A 16,962-nucleotide genomic window follows, 5' to 3' on the forward strand; every position below is an offset into this window, starting at 1 on the left:
AAGAATTTGTTCTTAACTGACTTGCCTAGTAAAATAAAGGTTAAAAAATAAAAATAATTATAAAAAAATTGTTCAACTTGTTCAGTTTTAAATGATACAATATTCACACCCCTTTGACATGTTGTTGTGTTGTAAAGTTGAATTAAAATGGATTGAATTGTAATATTCCGTCAGCGATCTACACAACATGTCAAAGTGGACAAATTCTAACATTTGTATTAAAATCCATGAAAAATATATTTATAATTTTTTTTTAAAAGGATTAATATCTTGATTATAGAAGTATTTCACCATTTTCAGGTCATATATTTTCAAGCAGATTTAAGTAAAAACAGTAACTCGGTCCCTCAGGAACATGCCCTGTCTTCTTGGTAAGCAACTCCACAGTGTAGATTTGGCCTTGTGTTTTCTCTTTATGTTGTGTCGTCTGCCAAAAAACACACAGCTAAATTATTAGTCAAGGACACGGGGTCACAGTCCACAGTATCAGCGCGTGGCTCAAATCAATGGGGAAGCCAAGCCAGGGGGAAAGAAGCCCGATGATGACCTGTGTTGTGATAATCGCAAAGCAGACTGGTGCAAAGCAGACTGAACCAGGTTATTGTCCTGCTGAAAGGTGAATTCATCTCCCAGTCTCTGGTGCAAAACAGACTGAACCAGGTTTTCCCTCCAGGATGCTGAGCGGCGTTTCTTTTTTATCCTGAAAAACTCCCCTGTCCTTAACGAGTACGACCCATAACACAGTGGTGGTTGGTACCGTTTAAGATCAGGGGTGAGTACGACCCATAACGCAATGGTGGTTGGTACCGTTTAAGATCAGGGGCGAGTACGACCCATAACACAGTGGTGGTTGGTACCGTTTAAGATCAGGGGCGAGTACGACCCATAACACAGTGGTGGTTGGTACCGTTTAAGATCAGGGGGTGAGTATGACCCATAACACAGTGGTGGTTGGTACCGTTTAAGATCAGGGGGTGAGTACGACCCATAAACACAGTGGTGGTTGGTACCGTTTAAGATCAGGGGGCGAGTACGACCCATAACACAGTGGTGGTTGGTACCGTTTAAGATCAGGGGGCGAGTACGACCCATAACGCAGTGGTGGTTGGTACCGTTTAAGATCAGGGGGCGAGTACGACCCATAACACAGTGGTGGTTGGTACCGTTTAAGATCAGGGGGTGAGTACGACCCATAACGCAGTGGTGGTTGGTACCGTTTAAGATCAGGGGGCGAGTACGACCCATAACGCAGTGGTGGTTGGTACCGTTTAAGATCAGGGGGCGAGTACGACCCATAACACAGTGGTGGTTGGTACCGTTTAAGATCAGGGGGCGAGTACGACCCATAACGCAATGGTGGTTGGTACCGTTTAAGATCAGGGGGTGAGTACGACCCATAACGCAGTGGTGGTTGGTACCGTTTAAGATCAGGGGGCGAGTACGACCCATAACGCAGTGGTGGTTGGTACCGTTTAAGATCAGGGGGCGAGTACGACCCATAACACAGTGGTGGTTGGTACCGTTTAAGATCAGGGGGCGAGTACGACCCATAACGCAATGGTGGTTGGTACCGTTTAAGATCAGGGGGCGAGTACGACCCATAACACAGTGGTGGTTGGTACCGTTTAAGATCAGGGGGTGAGTACGACCCATAACACAGTGGTGGTTGGTACCGTTTAAGATCAGGGGGCGAGTACGACCCATAACACAGTGGTGGTTGGTACCGTTTAAGATCAGGGGCGAGTACGACCCATAACACAGTGGTGGTTGGTACCGTTTAAGATCAGGGGGCGAGTACGACCCATAACACAGTGGTGGTTGGTACCGTTTAAGATCAGGGGCGAGTACGACCCATAAACACAGTGGTGGTTGGTACCGTTTAAGATCAGACCCTCAGATTTGCATTTTAAATGAGTAAAAAAAAACAACACAAAAATAAAACAATTCCACTGACATTATGGGGTATTGTGTGTGGGCCAGAGACCAAAAACCTCAATTTAATACATTTTTTATACAAATGTGGAAATATTCAAGGGGTGTGAATACTCTCTGGAGGTACTGTATGTGGTTCTCCATCTGTAGATATGTACTGTATGTGGTTCTCCATCTGTAGATATGTACTGTATGTGGTTCTCCATCTGTAGATATGTACTGTATGTGGTTCTCCATCTGTAGATATGTACTGTATGTGGTCCTCCATCTGTAGATATGTACTGTATGTGGTCCTCCATCTGTAGATATGTACTGTATGTGGTCCTCCATCTGTAGATATGTACTGTATGTGGTTCTCCATCTGTAGATATGTACTGTATGTGGTTCTCCATCTGTAGATATGTACTGTATGTGGTTCTCCATCTGTAGATATGTACTGTATGTGGTTCTCCATCTGTAGATATGTACTGTATGTGGTCCTCCATCTGTAGATATGTACTGTATGTGGTCCTCCATCTGTAGATATGTACTGTATGTGGTCCTCCATCTGTAGATATGTACTGTATGTGGTCTCCATCTGTAGATATGCACTGTATGTGGTTCTCCATCTGTAGATATGCACTGTATGTGGTCCTCCATATGTAGATATGTACTGTATGTGGTCCTCCATCTGTAGATATGTACTGTATGTGGTTCTCCATCTGTAGATATGTACTGTATGTGGTTCTCCATCTGTAGATATGTACTGTATGTGGTCTCCATCTGTAGATATGTACTGTATGTGGTCCTCCATCTGTAGATATGTACTGTATGTGGTCCTCCATCTGTAGATATGTACTGTATGTGGTCCTCCATCTGTAGATATGTACTGTATGTGGTCCTCCATCTGTAGATATGTACTGTATGTGGTTCTCCATCTGTAGATATGTACTGTATGTGGTTCTCCATCTGTAGATATGTACTGTATGTGGTTCTCCATCTGTAGATATGTACTGCATGTGGTCTCCATCTGTAGATATGTACTGCATGTGGTCCTCCATCTGTAGATATGTACTGTATGTGGTCCTCCATCTGTAGATATGTACTGTATGTGGTCCTCCATCTGTAGATATGTACTGTATGTGGTCCTCCATCTGTAGATATACTGTATGTGGTCTCCATCTGTAGATATATGTGGTTCTCCATCTGTAGATATGCACTGTATGTGGTTCTCCATATGTAGATATGTACTGTATGTGGTCCTCCATCTGTAGATATGTACTGTATGTGGTTCTCCATCTGTAGATATGTACTGTATGTGGTTCTCCATCTGTAGATATGTACTGCATGTGGTCTCCATCTGTAGATATGTACTGCATGTGGTCCTCCATCTGTAGATATGTACTGTATGTGGTCCTCCATCTGTAGATATGTACTGTATGTGGTCCTCCATCTGTAGATATGTACTGTATGTGGTCCTCCATCTGTAGATATGTACTGTATGTGGTCCTCCATCTGTAGATATGTACTGTATGTGGTTCTCCATCTGTAGATATGTACTGTATGTGGTTCTCCATCTGTAGATATGTACTGTATGTGGTCCTCCATCTGTAGATATGTACTGTATGTGGTCCTCCATCTGTAGATATGTACTGTATGTGGTCCTCCATCTGTAGATATGTACTGTATGTGGTCCTCCATCTGTAGATATGTACTGTATGTGGTCCTCCATCTGTAGATATGTACTGTATGTGGTCCTCCATCTGTAGATATGTACTGTATGTGGTCCTCCATCTGTATATATGCACTGTATGTGGTCCTCCATCTGTATATATGCACTGTATGTGGTCCTCCATCTGTATATATGCACTGTATGTGGTCCTCCATCTGTAGATATGCACTGTATGTGGTCCTCCATCTGTAGATATGCACTGTATGTGGTTCTCCATCTGTAGATATCCATCTCCATCTGTAGATATGCACTGTATGTGGTCCTCCATCTGTAGATATGTACTGTATGTGGTCCTCCATCTGTAGATATGTACTGTATGTGGTCCTCCATCTGTAGATATGTACTGTATGTGGTCCTCCATCTGTAGATATGTACTGTATGTGGTCCTCCATCTGTAGATATGTACTGTATGTGGTCCTCCATCTGTAGATATGTACTGTATGTGGTCCTCCATCTGTAGATATGTACTGTATGTGGTTCTCCATCTGTAGATATGTATGTATGTGGTTCTCCATCTGTAGATATGTACTGTATGTGGTCCTCCATCTGTAGATATGTACTGTATGTGGTCCTCCATCTGTAGATATGTACTGTATGTGGTTCTCCATCTGTAGATATGTACTGTATGTGGTTCTCCATCTGTAGATATGTACTGTATGTGGTTCTCCATCTGTAGATATGTACTGTATGTGGTTCTCCATCTGTAGATATGTACTGTATGTGGTTCTCCATCTGTAGATATGTACTGTATGTGGTTCTCCATCTGTAGATATGTACTGTATGTGGTTCTCCATCTGTAGATATCTGTATGTGGTAGATATGTACTGTATGTGGTTCTCCATCTGTAGATAGTACTGTATGTGGTTCTCCATCTGTAGATATGTACTGTATGTGGTTCTCCATCTGTAGATATGTACTGTATGTGGTCCTCCATCTGTAGATATGTACTGTATGTGGTTCTCCATCTGTAGATATGTACTGTATGTGGTTCTCCATCTGTAGATATGTACTGTATGTGGTTCTCCATCTGTAGATATGTACTGTATGTGGTCCTCCATCTGTAGATATGTACTGTATGTGGTCCTCCATCTGTAGATATGTACTGTATGTGGTCCTCCATCTGTAGATATGTACTGTATGTGGTCCTCCATCTGTAGATATGTACTGTATGTGGTCCTCCATCTGTAGATATGTACTGTATGTGGTCCTCCATCTGTAGATATGTACTGTATGTGGTCCTCCATCTGTAGATATGTACTGTATGTGGTCCTCCATCTGTAGATATGTACTGTATGTGGTCCTCCATCTGTATATATGCACTGTATGTGGTCCTCCATCTGTAGATATGCACTGTATGTGGTCCTCCATCTGTAGATATGCACTGTATGTGGTCCTCCATGATATGACTGTATGTGGTTCTCCATCTGTAGATATGTGGTGGTCTCCATCTGTAGATATGTACTGTATGTGGTCCTCCATCTGTAGATATGCACTGTATGTGGTCCTCCATCTGTAGATATGTACTGTATGTGGTCCTCCATCTGTAGATATGTACTGTATGTGGTCCTCCATCTGTAGATATGTACTGTATGTGGTCCTCCATCTGTAGATATGTACTGTATGTGGTCCTCCATCTGTAGATATGTACTGTATGTGGTCCTCCATCTGTAGATATGTGGTCCTCCATCTGTAGATATGTACTGTATGTGGTCCTCCACTGTAGATAGATATGTACTGTATGTGGTCCTCCATCTGTAGATATGTACTGTATGTGGTCCTCCATCTGTAGATATGTACTGTATGTGGTCCTCCATCTGTAGATATGTACTGTATGTGGTCCTCCATCTGTAGATATGTACTGTATGTGGTCCTCCATCTGTAGATATGTACTGTATGTGGTTCTCCATCTGTAGATATGTACTGTATGTGGTTCTCCATCTGTAGATATGTACTGTATGTGGTTCTCCATCTGTAGATATGTACTGTATGTGGTTCTCCATCTGTAGATATGTACTGTATGTGGTTCTCCATCTGTAGATATGTACTGTATGTGGTTCTCCATCTGTAGATATGTACTGTATGTGGTTCTCCATCTGTAGATATGTACTGTATGTGTTCTCCATCTGTAGATATGTACTGTATGTGGTTCTCCATCTGGATATGTACTGTATGTGGTTCTCCATCTGTAGATATGTACTGTATGTGTTCTCCATCTGTAGATATGTAGGTGGTTCTCCATCTGTAGATATGTACTGTATGGTTCTCCATCTGTAGATATGTACTGTATGTGGTTCTCCATCTGTAGATATGTACTGTATGTGGTTCTCCATCTGTAGATATGTACTGTATGTGGTTCTCCATCTGTAGATATGTACTGTATGTGGTTCTCCATCTGTAGATATGTACTGTATGTGGTTCTCCATCTGTAGATATGTACTGTATGTGGTTCTCCATCTGTAGATAGTACTGTATGTGGTTCTCCATCTGTAGATATGTACTGGTTCTCCATCTGTAGAGATGTACTGTAGTTCTCCATCTGTAGATATGTACTGTATGTGGTTCTCCATCTGTAGATATGTACTGTATGTGGTTCTCCATCTGTAGATATGTACTGTATGTGGTTCTCCATCTGTAGATATGTACTGTAAGAATCCTATAAATTGAAATTTGACGTGTATTTTTTATTTATTTTGGGGTGGAGAGATGGGGTAGGTGGAGAGATGGGGTAGGTGGAGAGATGGGGTAGGTGGAGAAGATGAATGGATGGGGTAGGTGGAGAGATGGGGTAGGTGGAGAGATGGGGTAGGTGGAGAGATGGGGTAGATGGAGAGATGGGGTAGGTGGAGAGATGGGGTAGGTGGAGAGATGGGGTAGGTGGAGAGATGGGGTAGATGGAGTAGGTGGAGAGATGGGGTAGGTGGAGAGATGGGGTAGGTGGAGAGATGGGGTAGGTGGAGAGATGGGGTAGGTGGAGAGATGGGGTAGATGGAGAAGATGAATGGATGGGGTAGGTGGAGAGATGGGGTAGGTGGAGAGATGGGGTAGGTGGAGAGATGGGGTAGGTGGAGAGATGGGGTAGGTGGAGAGATGGGGTAGGTGGAGAGATGGGGTAGGTGGAGAGATGGGGTAGGAGGAGAGATGGGGTAGGAGGAGAGATGGGGTAGGAGGAGAGATGGGGTAGGTGGAGAGATGGGGTAGGTGGAGAGATGGGGTAGGTGGAGAGATGGGGTAGGTGGAGAGATGGGGTAGGAGGAGAGATGGGGTAGGTGGAGAGATGGGGTAGGTGGAGAGATGGGGTAGGTGGAGAGATGGGGTAGGTGGAGAGATGGGGTAGGTGGAGAGATGGGGTAGATGGAGAGATGGGGTAGATGGAGAGATGGGGTAGGTGGAGAGATGGGGTAGGTGGAGAGATGGGGTAGGTGGAGAGATGGGGTAGGTGGAGAGATGGGGTAGGTGGAGAGATGGGGTAGGTGGAGAGATGGAGAGATGGGGAGTGATATCAGTCATACCTCTTTGGTAGACTGATCCTGCAGAGTCTTTACAGTGTTCTGCAGTTCTGAAAAGGAGAAGAAGAAGTGAGCGAAAGACAATAAAGATTATAATATATATATATTTTTTAAACATGTTTATTTCAGAGTGGTTACAAAGCAACTCATTTCATATAGTTGTGAAAAGTAATTTTTCTAATAACTGTTTGCTCAAAAAATGTTGGAGATGCTTAAATGACAAAATGTCTGAAATGTCACCATCCAGGTACATCCCTTAACCAATGTAATATGGTGTCTCCTATTGTCCTGGAAGAGGTGGTCTCCACTGATATATCCCTTAAACAATGTAATATGGTGTCTCCTATTGTCCTGGAAGAGGTGGTCTCCACTGATATATCCCTTAACCAATGTAATATGGTGTCTCCTATTGTCCTGGAAGAGGTGGTCTCCACTGATATATCCCTTAAACAATGTAATATGGTGTCTCCTATTACCCTGACGAGGTGGTCCCAGGTTAACCTGTTGCTTCTACTCGGGACGCTTGCGTCCCAACTAGAGCTCTGGAAATGCAAATGCGCTACGCTAAATGCTAATAGTATTAGTTAAAACTCAAAAGTTCATTAAAATACACATGCAGCGTATCGAATTAAAGCTACACTCGTTGTGAATCCAGGCAACAAGTCAGATTTTTAAAATGCTTTTCGGCGAAAGCATGAGAAGCTATTATCTGATAGCATGCAACACCCCAAAAGACCCACAGGGGACGTAAACAAAATAATTAGCATTTCGGCGTTACACAAACCGCACAATAAAATAGAAAACATTCATTACCTTTCACAATCTTCTTTGTTGGCACTCCTAGATGTCCCATAAACACTATTTGGGTCTTTATTTCGATTAAATCGGTCCATATAAAGCCTAGATATCGTTATATGTAGACTGTGTGATAAACGAAAAAAACATAGTTTCAAAACGTAACGTCATTTTTTAAAATTCAAAAAGTCGACGATAAACTTTCACAAAACACTTCGAAATACGTTTGTAATGCAACTTTAGGTATTAGTAAACGTTAATAAGCGATAAAATTCATCAGGAGGCGATGTAAAGATCATTAGCTGTCCGTCTGGAAAAATGTCCGGCTAGAAACTCAACGAAAATATCCGGTCCTAGACCGGATTAGATACGGTGTCCTGCATGTGTTTGACCAAGAAAAAACTCGAAGGGAAATGACAAGACTCTAGACACCGTGTGGAAGCTGTAGGTACTGCAACCTCAGTCAATTAATTGTGGTTCACCTTTATCAATGGGATCAAGTAGCGCATGGATATATTTTCCCATTTTCAGTGATCAGTTTTTCCTGTGCTTTTCGATGTAAATGCCGTTCTGGTAAAGCCACAGCAGTGATTTAACCAGTTTTTTAAACGTCTGAGTGTTTTCTATCCACACAGACTAAGCAAATGCATATACTATATTCCTGGCATGAGTAGCAGGGCGCTGAAATGTTGCGCAATTTTTAACAGAATGTTCAAAAAAGTAGAGGGTCGACTGAAGAGGTTAAATGACAAAATGTCTGAAATGTCACCATCCAGGTACTCCCTTGTCAACTGCACAGCAGACATGGTCTCCACAGGTTCCATCCACTCCGTCTCTCCGGTCCTCAGACCATCAGCCAGCATCTGACAACCACAACCAGCAACAGGCTTTAAAACATTACATTAGGTCTATAGTGTGATAGCCTAGTTAAACCAGGCTGAACGGTGTTGCTCACCAGGGTTGGGGTCAATTCCATTTAAAAATTCAGAAAGTAATTCCTAATTGAATTTCCTCATTGAAAAGCATTTGAATTGGATTGTCAAGTTTACTTCCTGAATTGGCTGGAATTAAAAAATGGGAATTGACCCCAACCCACATCATTGTAATGTAGGTTTAAAACAGGCTAATAGTGGGATGCCTAAAAAAAGGCATTTCAAAGTATTATTTTTTGGTACAAACCTGTAGAAACTCCAGCTCCCTGTACAAACCTGTAGAAACTCCAGCTCCCTGTACAAACCTGTAGAAACTCCAGCTCCCTGTACAAACCTGTAGAAACTCCAGCTCCCTGTACAAACCTGTAGAAACTCCAGCTCCCTGTACAAACCTGTAGAAACTCCAGCTCCCTGTACAATGGATACATTGGACTTCTCATGTCGCCACTGGACACCTTGATATTCTGCAAGGGGGGAGAAGAGTTATCAAGCAGTCCCTCCATCCTGGGTACTAGTCTAGATCTGAGAGAAACAGTCCCTCCTGGGTACTAGTCTAGATCCGAGAGAAACAGTCCCTCCATCCTGGGTACTAGTCTAGATCTGAGAGAAACAGTCCCTCCTGGGTACTAGTCTAGATCTGAGAAAAACAGTCCCTCCATCCTGGGTACTAGTCTAGATCTGAGAGAAACAGTCCCTCCATCCTGGGTACTAGTCTAGATCTGAGAAAAACAGTCCATCCTGGGTACTAGTCTAGATCTGAGAGAAACAGTCCCTACATCCTGGGTACTAGTCTAGATCTGAGAGAAACAGTCCCTCCATCCTGGGTACTAGTCTAGATCTGAGAGAAACAGTCCCTCCTGGGTACTAGTCTAGATCTGAGAAAAACAGTCCCTCCATCCTGGGTACTAGTCTAGATCTGAGAGAAACAGTCCCTCCATCCTGGGTACTAGTCTAGATCTGAGAAAAACAGTCCCTCCATCCTGGGTACTAGTCTAGATCTGAGAGAAACAGTCCCTCCATCCTGGGTACTAGTCTAGATCTGAGAGAAACAGTCCCTACATCCTGGGTACTAGTCTAGATCTGAGAGAAACAGTCCATCCTGGGTACTAGTCTAGATTTGAGAGAAACAGTCCATCCTGGGTACTAGTCTAGATTTGAAAGAAACAGTCCATCCTGGGTACTAGTCTAGATCTGAGAGAAACAGTCCATCCTGGGTACTAGTCTAGATCTGAGAGAAACAGTCCATCCTGGGTACTAGTCTAGATCTGAGAGAAACAGTCCCTCCTGGGTACTAGTCTAGATCTGAGAGGGTTGGAGAGTTGTAAGGAGGGGTTGGAACTGGGTTCAAGGAAGAAATAAAAATTATAATTGAGGAACAGAATCAGAATGAAAGTGATCCATACTGTTCAGGATGAGAACAGTTATTTTTAAAGCATAGAACCGGTTAAAAAACATTCTGGGCATTTTTTTCCAATCCCACTAAAACACAAAGTCCTCAGAGTTAAAAGAATTTAAAAAAAAAAAATGGAAGGAAGGAAGATGGAGTGAAGAACGTTGCTCCAAATGAGTAAAAGTCTCTAAAACTTAATCTATAGTACCACTTTACGTCAACACTGACCTGCTGACCACCGAGCAATAACATCAAGAGCTGGATAACAACACGAAACCACCTTTAAAGGCTGGACAAGTTTATTGACAAAATAGTACCAATGCTGTGAACATCAAGACATGGAAGACGAATACAAACATACCCCTCGGTAAACATGGAGAACCAAGAGGAAATGAAGAAAACAGCTGGACTCCAGACATATCCTACCGTTCAACAGTTTGGGGTCACTTAGAAAATGTCCTTGTTCTTGAATGAAAAGCACTTTTTTTTTTGTCCATTAAAATAACATCAAATTGATTAGAAATACAGTGTAGACATTGTTAATTGTTCATTGTAAATGACTATTGTAGCTGGAAATGGCTGACTTTTAATGGACACACTGTGGCCAGTAGCCGATGGTTCGGAGGGGGGAGGGGCTACAGTAGCCTACGGTTCGGAAGGGGAGGGGCTACAGTACCCTACGGTTCGGAGGGGGGGAGGGGCTACAGTACCCTACGGTTCGGAGGGGGGAGGGGCTACAGTAGCCTACGGGGAGGGGCTACAGTAGCCTACGGTTCGGAGGGGCTACAGTAGCCTACGGTTCGGAGGGGGGAGGGTAGCCTACTGATGTTACAAGCGTGATTCAGATTTTTTAAATAGAGAAGACTTAATACATTTTTCCAATGCTAGTTAAGGATACTATAGTGATCACGTTTCACATTGGATTGATTAACTACAAAAAAGGTTTTAAAAATGTTTAAACATTTGAATTCTGGTGCCGCTCTGCACACACAAGCTTAGCTAGCTACCCTCTGGTTCAACCGTTAAGCCAACTGTCTGAAGTTCAAAGACATTCCAAGTTCCTTCATAGAAGCCGCTCATCTGTGGGACAGTCCCTACATCCTGTGGGACAGTCCCTACATCCTGTGGGACAGTGCCTACATCCTGTGGGACAGTGCCTACATCCTGTGGGACAGTCCCTACATCCTGTGGGACAGTCCCTACATCCTGTGGGACAGTCCCTACATCCTTTGGGACAGTCCCTACATCCTTTGGGACAGTCCCTACATCCTGTGGGACAGTCCCTACATCCTGTGGGACAGTCCCTACATCCTGTGGGACAGTCCCTACATCCTGTGGGACAGTCCCTACATCCTGTGGGACAGTCCCTAATTCAGATCCTTATTGTCATAAGAAGCACTTCAAGCCCAAGCCTCCTCATCCACCCTCTCTCGTCCCAATTTCAACAGTTACTTTTTTTTATTTCAATTTCAACCGGTTCAGAACTTTATTTTCTCTGGTCAAAACAGTGGAAAAGAAGAAATTAATATTGGTTCCAACCCCTGGTACTACACAATATGCTGCCACCTTTACACCTATCCAACCCGTCAGATCTACACAAATGCCCAGGGTGTAGGGGCCAGGGGTTGATTTGGGGTTGCAGCCCAAGTGTAACCTGACTACTCACCAGAGTGGCCATGGAGGAGAGAGGTGGAGTCTCCAGGATCGTCTCCACGTGGCTCCATCTGAAGTCCACTGTGACACTGCTCTGAGATTCGATAGTCGTTTTCTCCACCACAGTAGACCCAAACAGGTTGTACTGGGCTGTGCCTCTTGCAACCATCTGGGAGGAAGAAGGACAGGGAATCAAGGAAGTGATACAGACCACATAGACAGTCTGGGTGTTGAGTAGGTCTGTTTCACATAATTAAATACATATATGAATGGAGGACAACATCAGAAAAGCAGTAAACGCAGCAGTATACCTAGCTCAACACTGAGTCTCAGTCAGTCTGCAGTATACCTAGCTCAACACTGAGTCTCGGCCAGTGGGCAGTATACCTAGCTCAACACTGAGTCTCGGCAGTATACCTAGCTCAACACTGAGTCTCGGCAGTATACCTAGCTCAACACTGAGTCTCAGCCAGTCTGCAGTATACCTAGCTCAACACTGAGTCTTAGCCAGTGGGCAGTATACCTAGCTCAACACTGAGTCTCAGTCAGTCTGCAGTATACCTAGCTCAACACTGAGTCTCAGCCAGACTGCAGTATACCTAGCTCAACACTGAGTCTCGGCCAGTCTGCAGTATACCTAGCTCAACACTGAGTCTCAGCCAGTCTGCAGTATACCTAGCTCAACACTGAGTCTCAGCCAGTCTGCAGTATACCTAGCTCAACACTGAGTCTCGGCAGTATACCTAGCTCAACACTGAGTCTCAGCCAGTCTGCAGTATACCTAGCTCAACACTGAGTCTCAGCCAGTGGGCAGTATACCTAGCTCAACACTGAGTCTCAGCCAGTCTGCAGTATACCTAGCTCAACACTGAGTCTCGGCAGTATACCTAGCTCAACACTGAGTCTCAGCCAGTCTGCAGTATACCTAGCTCAACACTGAGTCTCGGCAGTATACCTAGCTCAACACTGAGTCTCAGCCAGTGGGCAGTATACCTAGCTCAACACTGAGTCTCGGCCAGTCGGCAGTATACCTAGCTCAACACTGAGTCTCGGCCAGTCGGCAGTATACCTAGCTCAACACTGAGTCTCGGCCAGTCGGCAGTATACCTAGCTCAACACTGAGTCTCGGCCAGTCGGCAGTATACCTAGCTCAACACTGAGTCTCAGTCAGTCTGCAGTATACCTAGCTCAACACTGAGTCTCAGCCAGACTGCAGTATAACTAGCTCAACACTGAGTCTCAGCCAGTCGGCAGTATACCTAGCTCAACACTGAGTCTCAGCCAGTGGGCAGTATACCTAGCTCAACACTGAGTCTCAGCCAGTGGGCAGTATAACTAGCTCAACACAGTCTTAGCCAGTCGGCAGTATACCTAGCTCAACACTGAGTCTCAGTCAGTGGGCAGTATACCTAGCTCAACACTGAGTCTCAGCCAGTGGGCAGTATACCTAGCTCAACACTGAGTCTCGGCAGTATACCTAGCTCAACACTGAGTCTCAGCCAGTGGGCAGTATACCTAGCTCAACACTGAGTCTCGGCAGTATACCTAGCTCAACACTGAGTCTCAGCCAGTCTGCAGTATACCTAGCTCAACACTGAGTCTCAGCCAGTGGGCAGTATACCTAGCTCAACACTGAGTCTCAGCCAGTCTGCAGTATACCTAGCTCAACACTGAGTCTCGGCAGTATACCTAGCTCAACACTGAGTCTCAGCCAGTGGGCAGTATACCTAGCTCAACACTGAGTCTCAGCCAGTCTGCAGTATACCTAGCTCAACACTGAGTCTCGGCAGTATACCTAGCTCAACACTGAGTCTCAGCCAGTGGGCAGTATACCTAGCTCAACACTGAGTCTCAGCCAGTCGGCAGTATACCTAGCTCAACACTGAGTCTCAGCCAGTCAGCAGGATACCTAGCTCAACACAGTCTCAGCCAGTCGGCAGGATACCTAGCTCAACACTGAGTCTCAGCCAGTCGGCAGTATACCTAGCTCAACACTGAGTCTCAGCCAGTGGGCAGTATAACTAGCTCAACACAGTCTTAGCCAGTCGGCAGTATACCTAGCTCAACACTGAGTCTCAGCCAGTCTGCAGTATACCTAGCTCAACACTGAGTCTCAGCCAGTGGGCAGTATACCTAGCTCAACACTGAGTCTCAGCCAGTCTGCAGTATACCTAGCTCAACACTGAGTCTCGGCAGTATACCTAGCTCAACACTGAGTCTCAGCCAGTGGGCAGTATACCTAGCTCAACACTGAGTCTCAGCCAGTCTGCAGTATACCTAGCTCAACACGGAGTCTCGGCAGTATACCTAGCTCAACACTGAGTCTCAGCCAGTCTGCAGTATACCTAGCTCAACACGGAGTCTCGGCAGTATACCTAGCTCAACACTGAGTCTCAGCCAGTGGGCAGTATACCTAGCTCAACACTGAGTCTCGGCCAGTCGGCAGTATACCTAGCTCAACACTGAGTCTCGGCCAGTCGGCAGTATACCTAGCTCAACACTGAGTCTCGGCCAGTCGGCAGTATACCTAGCTCAACACTGAGTCTCGGCCAGTCGGCAGTATACCTAGCTCAACACTGAGTCTCAGTCAGTCTGCAGTATACCTAGCTCAACACTGAGTCTCAGCCAGACTGCAGTATAACTAGCTCAACACTGAGTCTCAGCCAGTCGGCAGTATACCTAGCTCAACACTGAGTCTCAGCCAGTGGGCAGTATACCTAGCTCAACACTGAGTCTCAGCCAGTGGGCAGTATAACTAGCTCAACACAGTCTTAGCCAGTCGGCAGTATACCTAGCTCAACACTGAGTCTCAGTCAGTGGGCAGTATACCTAGCTCAACACTGAGTCTCAGCCAGTGGGCAGTATACCTAGCTCAACACTGAGTCTCGGCAGTATACCTAGCTCAACACTGAGTCTCAGCCAGTGGGCAGTATACCTAGCTCAACACTGAGTCTCGGCAGTATACCTAGCTCAACACTGAGTCTCAGCCAGTCTGCAGTATACCTAGCTCAACACTGAGTCTCAGCCAGTGGGCAGTATACCTAGCTCAACACTGAGTCTCAGCCAGTCTGCAGTATACCTAGCTCAACACTGAGTCTCGGCAGTATACCTAGCTCAACACTGAGTCTCAGCCAGTGGGCAGTATACCTAGCTCAACACTGAGTCTCAGCCAGTCTGCAGTATACCTAGCTCAACACTGAGTCTCGGCAGTATACCTAGCTCAACACTGAGTCTCAGCCAGTGGGCAGTATACCTAGCTCAACACTGAGTCTCAGCCAGTCGGCAGTATACCTAGCTCAACACTGAGTCTCAGCCAGTCAGCAGGATACCTAGCTCAACACAGTCTCAGCCAGTCGGCAGGATACCTAGCTCAACACTGAGTCTCAGCCAGTCGGCAGTATACCTAGCTCAACACTGAGTCTCAGCCAGTGGGCAGTATAACTAGCTCAACACAGTCTTAGCCAGTCGGCAGTATACCTAGCTCAACACTGAGTCTCAGCCAGTCTGCAGTATACCTAGCTCAACACTGAGTCTCAGCCAGTGGGCAGTATACCTAGCTCAACACTGAGTCTCAGCCAGTCTGCAGTATACCTAGCTCAACACTGAGTCTCGGCAGTATACCTAGCTCAACACTGAGTCTCAGCCAGTGGGCAGTATACCTAGCTCAACACTGAGTCTCAGCCAGTCGGCAGTATACCTAGCTCAACACTGAGTCTCAGCCAGTCAGCAGGATACCTAGCTCAACACAGTCTCAGCCAGTCGGCAGGATACCTAGCTCAACACTGAGTCTCAGCCAGTCGGGCAGTATACCTAGCTCAACACTGAGTCTCAGCCAGTGAAATATCAGAGAAACAGGAGGGACTAGGAGCTAGGCTTTACCATGGACGGATGATGTCTTCTCTTGTGTTCCTGTTTCAGCTCATCTAAAGTGATGAATGCGCCCTTGTCCACAGTTGAACCTGAACATGTACGATAAACAACATGAAAGATCCCTCATCTATTGAAACCATGAATTTCAATGTTTATGACATGAGCTCTTAAATTAAATACGCGTCTCTACACTCTGGCCCTTACCTGCACATGTGACGGAGTATAGCTTGACCCCAGAGACTTTGTTGCCGGTGCAGGCGGTCTCTGCTCCTAGCCAGGTGGTACCAGCAGGGTCGGCCATGTCACAACGTACCCAGAGAGGAAGCAGGGGGGCTGGGGAGACCGCTGGAGGGAGCAGGTCGGCTGGGGAGACCGCTGGAGGGAGCAGGTCGGCTGGGGACACCGCTGGAGATACAATGCTGTTCTGAGACATTGTGTACCAAGACAACAGCTGCCTGTAAGCAGAGAAAACAGCTCAACATCTGAACAGATATAGCGACAAACAGACAGGGTGCTTTTACCATGGTTTCATATGCCATATTAATACAATTGTAAGAACAACAACAACAACAAGATGGAGGAGGAGAACAACAAGATGGAGGAGGAGGAGAACAACAACAAGATGGAGGAGGAGGAGAACAACAACAAGATGGAGGAGGAGGAGAACAACAACAAGATGGAGGAGAACAACAACAAGATGGAGGAGAACAACAACAAGATGGAGGAGAACAACAACAAGATGGAGGAGAACAACAACAAGATGGAGGAGAACAACAACAAGATGGAGGAGAACAACAACAAGATGGAGGAGAACAACAACAAGATGGAGGAGAACAACAACAAGATGGAGGAGAACAACAACAAGATGGAGGAGAACAACAACAAGATGGAGGAGAACAACAACAAGATGGAGGAGAACAACAACAAGATGGAGGAGAACAACAACAAGATGGAGGAGAACAACAACAAGATGGAGGAGGAGAAGATGGAGGAGAACAACAACAAGATGGAGGAGGAGAAGATGGAGGAGGAGAAGATGGAGAAGAAGAACAACAAGATGGAGGCGGAGGAAAACAACAAGATGGAGGCGGAGAACAACAACAAGATGGAGGAGGAGAACAACAACAAGATGGAGGAGGAGAACAACAACAAGATGGAGGAGGAAAACAACAA

The 16,962-nt window shown here is 45.4% G+C and overlaps 1 protein-coding gene across 3 annotated transcripts in view; it reads right to left on the reverse strand.

Annotated features, from left to right (window-relative positions):
* zwilch (zwilch kinetochore protein) overlaps positions 1-16,962 on the reverse strand; it is a 72,814-nt gene that overhangs the window by 46,796 nt on the left and 9,056 nt on the right. For all 3 annotated transcript variants that reach the window (XM_065002846.1, XM_065002845.1, XM_065002847.1), the window contains exons 4-9: positions 15,994-16,244; positions 15,799-15,878; positions 11,933-12,088; positions 9,269-9,340; positions 8,714-8,807; positions 7,153-7,199 (exon numbers count right to left, since the gene is read on the reverse strand). In XM_065002846.1, coding sequence (XP_064858918.1) covers positions 7,153-7,199; positions 8,714-8,807; positions 9,269-9,340; positions 11,933-12,088; positions 15,799-15,878; positions 15,994-16,244 — 700 coding nt within the window. The remainder of the gene's footprint in view (positions 1-7,152; positions 7,200-8,713; positions 8,808-9,268; positions 9,341-11,932; positions 12,089-15,798; positions 15,879-15,993; positions 16,245-16,962) is intronic.

This window comes from Oncorhynchus nerka, linkage group LG17 (assembly GCF_034236695.1).
Source record: "Oncorhynchus nerka isolate Pitt River linkage group LG17, Oner_Uvic_2.0, whole genome shotgun sequence".
Classification (NCBI taxonomy): Eukaryota; Metazoa; Chordata; class Actinopteri; order Salmoniformes; family Salmonidae; genus Oncorhynchus; species Oncorhynchus nerka.